At 36.8% G+C, this 7,500-nt stretch overlaps 1 protein-coding gene across 1 annotated transcript in view; it reads left to right on the forward strand.

Annotated features, from left to right (window-relative positions):
• Nucleotides 1–2,493: 2,493 nt before the first annotated feature.
• Nucleotides 2,494–7,500, forward strand: part of LOC115213939 (26S proteasome non-ATPase regulatory subunit 10-like) — a 24,750-nt gene continuing 19,743 nt past the window's right edge. Inside the window, exons 1-4 of the mRNA XM_036505080.1 lie at nt 2,494–2,746; nt 3,185–3,332; nt 6,359–6,513; nt 7,478–7,500. The exon at nt 7,478–7,500 is cut by the window's right edge and continues 14 nt beyond it. Coding sequence (XP_036360973.1) covers nt 2,568–2,746; nt 3,185–3,332; nt 6,359–6,513; nt 7,478–7,500 — 505 coding nt within the window. The 5' untranslated portion in view covers nt 2,494–2,567. The remainder of the gene's footprint in view (nt 2,747–3,184; nt 3,333–6,358; nt 6,514–7,477) is intronic.

The following is a 7,500-nucleotide window of genomic DNA, read 5'->3' on the forward strand; positions in this document are numbered from 1 at the left end:
TAAATGAAACACAAAAACACAAAGGATCGACTAGCTTGCTCGGATGCGCTTATACGCGATTGCGCGCACCGGGACCACTCTTCATGGGTAGTACACTTTAAATTAATGTGTCTATAAATTAAAACTGAATATGTGTGTGTGTAAAAGTGATAAAGTCAAGTTTCATGTATTTAGTGTCTGTAACTCCCTCCCACTCCTTTTGCTGTTTTAGCTTTCTTTCTGTACATAAATTATCTTTACAACTTCCACACTTCAAACTGTGTTTTTTTCAATGCCTCGCTTCCTCCATTTCCTCTCTCTTATTCTTCTCTTAGCCTATGTTATTAAGTCTGCTATGCGTATATAATTGTATGTATGTGTGTGTATAATATATACGAGCGGTCCTCTCGCCTTTGTCTCGGTGTGTAGTGTACACAAATGTATTCATAAAACATCTTTCGTAATGCGTATGTATTAAGATCTTAATTAAAGGTTACAAGTCGATACTCTTCACAAGAAATAGTTTTAAATTCCAACCTTAAGTACACACACTCACATAGACACACACAAATTTACAGAAAACAAAAGACGAAGACAGGTGAGGGCACAACAAGAAGGTGTATTCGTTTGATGCTCGGGATAAAATGGGGAAGTCTTTGCCTGTTTAGAACCTACGCTCTTCGACAGAAAGGATCGACGGGGAAAATGGAGAGGGAACGAAAATAAAGGAGAGAGAGAGAAGATTTGTAGGAATGAACGGTTGAACATGAAAGAAGGAGAAAAAAGCGAGATAGCAAGAAAAGAAAGAGAGAGAAAAAGAAACGAGAGGAAGAAAGAGAGAGAGAGAGAGGAAGAAGGATAAAAAGAAAACGAGAGGGAGAAAGAAGGAGAAAAAAGCGAGAGAGCAAGAAAGGAAAGAGAGAGAAAAAGAAAGGAGAGGAAGAAAGAGAGAAATGAAAGAGTGAGAGAGAGGAAGAAGGATAAAAAGAAAACGAGAGGGAGAAAGGAGAAAAAAGTGAGAGAGCGAGAGGAAGAAAGAGAGAAATGAAAGAGTGAGAGAGAGGAAGAAAGATAAAAAGAAAACGAGAGGGAGAAAGAAGGAGAAAAAAGTGAGAGAGCGAGAAAGGAAAGAGAGAGAAAAAGAAACGAGAGGAAGAAAGAGAGAGAGAAAGAGAAAAAGAAAGAAAGACAATGAGGTAATAAGAGAGTAAGAGAGAACAGACAAAGAAAAACGAGCGAAAGAGAGAGTGAGAAAGGAAACAGAGAGGGCGAGAGAGAGAATAGAAAAAGAGAAAGAGGGGGAGGAAGAGAGAAATATGGAAGATAAGAGAAGAAAAAGGTACTGAAAGAAATAAAGAGAGAAAAAGGGAGAGAGAGAGAGAGAAGAAGAAAGAGGAAAAACAAACACTGAAAGAGAGGGATAAAAGATACGTAAAAGGGATAAAGAGAATGAGAGAAAAGAAAGAGGGAGAAAGAGAGAAAAGAAAGTGAGAAGGCAAGAGAGGAGAGAAAAGAAAAAAGTAAGTCTCTTAAAGGGAAAGAGGGAAAGAAGAGAAAAATTAAATGACAAAGAGACAGAAAGAAAGAGAGGGAGAGGGAGGAAGAGAGAAAAGGAAATTGAGAGAGTGAGAGGAAGAGAGAAGAGAAAAATTGCCAGAGAAAGGAGAAAACAGAAAGAGGAAGAGAGGAAAGAAAGAGAGAGATAAAAGGAAGCGAGTAAAGGAGAGAGATAAGGAAGAGAGAAAAGTAAAGCAGGAGAGAAAGGTAAAAGAGCGAGGGAGAAGGAGAGAAGAGAAAAAGAGAGGGAGAAATAAGGAGGGAAAAGGGGGAAAAGAAAGTGAGAGATAAGAATAGGAGAGGGAGAGAAAGAGAAAAGAAACAGAGAGGGAAAGAGGGGAATATAGGAGAGAAAAGAGAGTGGGAGATAGAGAGAGAGGAAGAAAGATAGAAAAGAGAGAGAGAGGAAAGGGAGAGTGAGAGAGTAAAGGAAAGGAGAAAGGGCATCAAAGAAAGAGAGACAAGTAAAAGAGAAAAGGCAAAGAGAATCAGAGAGAGAAAGAGATACAGGTTAAAGAGAAAGAGAGATGAAAAAGAAAAAGGTTCGGTGCAAGAGAGAAAACGAATAGTGAAGGAGAGACAGAGAAAGAAAGAAAGAGAGGAAAGTAATAGAGAGAGAGAGAGAGAGTGAGAGAAAGCGAGAAAAGTGAAGAGGAAAAAGAGAGGGAGAAAGAAAGAGAGAAGAAAAGGGAAAGTGAAAGAATGTAAGAATAGAAAGAGAAAGAAATGAAAAAGTGAGAGACGGAGAGAGAAAGAGAAATTGAAAAATAGAGAAAGAGAATGATAAGAGAGAAAAAAGAAAAAGAGACAGAGGAAGGAAATGAGAGAGAGAAAGAGAGGAAAGGAAAATGGGAAAAGAGAGAAAAGAAAGAGAGAGAGAGTAAAAGAGATACGGAAAGAGAAAGAAAGAAATGAAAGAGGGAGATAGAGAAAGAAAGATTGAGAGAAAAGGGAAAGAAAACGAGAAAGAGAGTGAGAGACAAAGAGAGAAAAGAGGGAGAGAGAGAGAAAATGGAATTTCTCTATTTCACATGTCCTCACTTTCTTCATTACAGGTGAACCAAAGTGATGTTTTTAGACGAACTCCTTTAATGTTGGCCTGTGAAGTGGGCGCCGATAGAAGAATCATCAAAATATTAGTATTTGCAGGAGGAGACGTGGGAACAAAAGACGTTATTGGTCGTACAGCTTTACATTGGGCTGTTGATGGGTAAGTTGAGAATCAAGTAAAATCTCCAGATGTGTTTTTGTTTGTAAATTTGTTGCAATTGCAGACACAGGTTCAATATCCAAAGAGGCCATGGTAGTGGCAGTGGGACAGCAGCACAACAGCAGACTAGCAAACAACAACAACAAGCTTCTCTTTAGTCATTGATCCAATTCATTAGTCATTATTCAATCATAACAATCCCGATGATGATGACGATGACGGTATTGATGATGGTGCTGTTGATGATGATGATGAAGAGGATGATGATGATGGAGGCGATGATGATGATGAGGAGGAGGATGATGATGATGATGATGGAGGCGATGATGGTGATGATGATGAAATCAATGATGATGATGATGATGATGTTTTGTCTGAAAGCCAAAACAATTAGGTGTTTAATGTAAATTAGTCAATGTTTCTATCTTTTACTCTCAGCCGTCGTCTCGAAGCCGTGGAAATCTTGCTATCTCGGGGTAGCGAGATAAATGGAAAGAGCAATGGTGGCTGGACTCCTCTCCATGTTGCTGCAGCGAATGACTGGACAGATGGCGTGGCATTCCTATTAAAACAGACCGATGTTGAGGTTAGTGATTATATATATGTCTGTGTGCGTGTGTGTGTATGTGTGTGTCTGTATACTTATATATATATATATACAAATAAAATGTATGGATGTATATATATAACGTAAATTGTGGTGTGCATATGTTAGTGTTTCTCTTCATTCATATTATATTCCGAAATAATCCTAATCTTCTCCGAAAGGTTTTTCTCGATACTTTCCTAACAATTTATCCACTTTTTGAAAAATTACAAGGAAACAAAAGATACTCTTGTGAATTTTTGATGAACTCTTCTCCCGACATTTGGGGCACACTTATATAGGTACATATATATAATCGTATATATAATGTATACATGCCTATAAGATATTATATATAGATATATATATATATATATATAATATATATATATATATTATATATATATATATATTATATATATACACATATGTATATACACATATATATATATATACACACACACACACACATATATGTATATAAACGTATATATGAGTATACATATACATATATATATAGATACATACACACACAAACACACACATTATATATATATATATATATATATATATATATATATATACTTCATGAGACCCTTATTTTTTCCCCCATAACTTTGTGGCGTTTCCTATTTTATAATGAAAATCATTGATTTTCGATGACGATTATGTTGAGAAAATGGAAGCATTTGATGAGTTTCAAACCAATCCCAACTCCAGACATAATTGTTGATTAAGACATGGAAAGTGATGGATTTTCAAAAAATTTTATTTAGAAATATTTATTCTTAAAAACTTCATGATGAACATACAACAACATTCATATGTATATATATATATATATATATATAGGCAGAGGAGTGGTTAGTAGCTTGCTTACAAACCACATGGTTCCATAAGAAATTGGTTTCTTGATTTTTTCCACTCATCGATTGTTTTATTTTATGTAACCCCATTTTGCCCATTGGATGAGAACCCTTCCAGCAAGGAAAGTAGAATGCTCAAAAGGGCTCCTGATCCTCTGTGTGAGAAGCGGTTATGTTCAGATCACAACTAAGTTTATATATATGGGCAAAACACACACACACACAAACATATACGTACATACACCTATTGTATACATGTTTTTGCATGCCTTTGCCCCTGCCACTGTCCCACCACCACCTCCTACCCGAGTATTACCATCAACTGAAGCAAATTTGGCACCCGGAAGTAAGTTTTGTAACAGGAATAGAGAAGCCTACCTTCTCCCGCAGAGATGTGAAAGTCATACCTCTCCTGGTCAAACTAAAGTGTTTGGGCCGGTCTTAAAAAAAAAAAAAGTAGTGTAATAGGTGTAAAACAAATTCCTCTAAACGACTATGACCCAAAAAATGTGCGATCGCGAAAAGGGGTGGGGGAGAGGCCTTGGAAAATTCACCTCGTGAATGTTACGTGTCTGACCCGGGCACAAAAACAAAAAAAATAGTGTAATAGGTGTAAAACAACTTGTTCTAAACGATTATCAAGAACACACACACACAAAAAGAGAAAGGTTTGGTGTTTGGTTCAAAGCAAGACTACATTGAACTGAATTTAAATAAACAAGAAAGATATTATCAAAGAAAAGGCCATAGGCCTCTCCTCCCACTCTCCTTTCGAGAGCGCACGTTTTTTATGGGTCATATTCGTTTAGAGGAAGTTGTTTTACACATATTACACTATTTTTTTTTGTTTTTATGACCGGGTCAAACGCTTAGGTTGACCCCTCTCCTTTCGAAAACATGAACAATTTCGAAACATTGTTTACAAAATAATAGCTGATCCTTTGCGAAGGAGCGTGTCTACAGTCAACACGTAGGTCTTTTGCTCTGGTAACCTCTACTCTCTCCCATGTTCACGCACGACCAGCTATATATCGCTATGATTAGAACAACGGATTCAGCTAATTTGGAAATTAGTTGTGGAGAAACGGAGAATATCGTTTATGTTGCCCATATATATATACACACAACACACACACACAAACATTACATATATGTGTCTTTTACGCATATATGCTCGCGTGTGTGTATGCGTGACTAAAGCCATTCACACATACAAACATACATAACAACACCTGTCTGTCTGTTATTGCCAGTAAAAAGACGAAATTATAAAAATCTCTCTCTCTCTCTGTCCCTCACCTCTCTTTACACCGTCGCTAGGAGGGGACTTAATTAATGTTTGCTTTGTAAACAATGGTAGCTTTGGCCATCTTAGAAATTTAGAAGTTATGGCTCAAAATTATTTATCGCTATTCGGGGTGTCTTGGTGGAAAATAATTTGACGAAAATACAGCTAGGGTCGTGACGAATGTCCTCCTAAAATTCTAGCGGCATGCGGGTTAATTTGTGGATGTGCATAAATTACAAAAACGTTCACACACACACATCTTGCATTATATATATACAGATATATATATGTATATATATATATATATATATATATATATATATATATATATATATACATATATGTGCGTGTGTGTGTGTGTTATGTGTGTCTGTGTGTACGTGCGTGTGTTTGTGTTTCTGTGTTTGTCCCCCCAACATCGCTTGACAACTGATGCTTGTGTGTCCCCCATAGCATAGCGGTTCGGCAAAAGAACCGATAAAATAAGTACTAGGCTTCCAGGGGTCGATTTGCTCGACTAACGGCAGTGCTCCAGCATGGCCACAGTCACATGACGGAAACAAATGAAAGAATAAATGTAATTATGAACACACAGATACGCGAACACACACATTTATCTGCTCTATGTGTTTATTTATTGAGTTATTCATCCTATATGCGTGTGTGTGTGTGTGTATAAATATATTTATATGTAGATATGTCTGTGTGTATATACAATAGAAATCTCCATTACCTACTCCCCACCCCAATCATTCCACCTGTTTAATTAATTTCATTCCTTCTCTTTTTCTGTGAGTTTTTCTTTTAATTCTTCACCACCCGACTCCCCTTTCAGACACCATTTTTAATGTTTTTATTCTTTTCTTTTTCAGGTTCATGCATGGTCTAATGATGGTCGCATGCCGCTGCACTGGGCCTGTTTTCGGGGACACTTGCACATTGTCGAAATATTGTTGGGTCACAATGGCATTGATGTCAATGTGGTGGACAACGCTGGAGACACACCACTGCATGAGGCAGTTCAGCGGTAAGTCCCCATTGGATCTGGAATATCCAAATCTGTTTCTTTTATGTTTTCAATAATGTTTATTTCTTTTTCATTCAGTCATTCATGTCATAATCCCACCATGGGGTCATTGTCTTTCTTCTCTCTTTCGCACTGTAATCTACTTTATTAATTAATCATCACCATAATTGTTATTGTTGTTGCCTGACTGGACTCTTTACTTCAACTCGTTCTCCATTTCCTCAACGTCACAGGTTCAAATCCTCTCTCTTCTTCTTTTCATCTCATCTAAAACTGCTTTCTCTCTCTCTCTCTCTCTCTTTCTTCCTCACTCTCTCTCCTTTGTAGTTTCCCTATTTACTCCGACCCTGGGCTAAATACATAATCATCCCCTTACAGTATTTACATTTGTCTCTTTTATGTTCCATGTTCAAATCCTACCAGAATATTTACTATCACTCTGGGGTCAATATAATCTGTACCAGTAATATCCAGGGGTTCCTTTAATAAACTGTCTTCCTTCTTTTCTCCTGTTCTTGTTACTTATTACTTTCGAAGAAAATAAATTGTGTTATTTTATTTACGACTCTTTACGTTCAGAGTTCAAATCCTACCAAGGTCAACTTCTTCCATCTTTGCAAGGTTGATAAAATACAATACCAGTCATGTACTGGGGTTCATATGATTACCTGTAGCCCTTCTTTCCTTCCTAAATTTCATGTTTATATAAGCTGTCAGAATTCTTAGCAGTATTTTCCTGTCTTTACATTTCTGGGTTTACTCAGGTGTGTATATATCATTGTTCTACTGTGTAGAGTGTGTATTGAATAAATATATGTGTGTGTGAGTAGGTGTGTAATAATTGCTGTAATTAAGTTATTGTGACCTAATTGCATTTGTTTTCTTTAATGACCTAATAACTATTATTTCAAGCTCTGTGATGTTGGTTTTTTCATGTTTTTCTTTCCTCATCCATTACTTTCAGGCGAAACAATGAATTGGTGTCTC

Source organism: Octopus sinensis, linkage group LG7 (genome assembly GCF_006345805.1).
Source record: "Octopus sinensis linkage group LG7, ASM634580v1, whole genome shotgun sequence".
Taxonomy (NCBI): domain Eukaryota; kingdom Metazoa; phylum Mollusca; class Cephalopoda; order Octopoda; family Octopodidae; genus Octopus; species Octopus sinensis.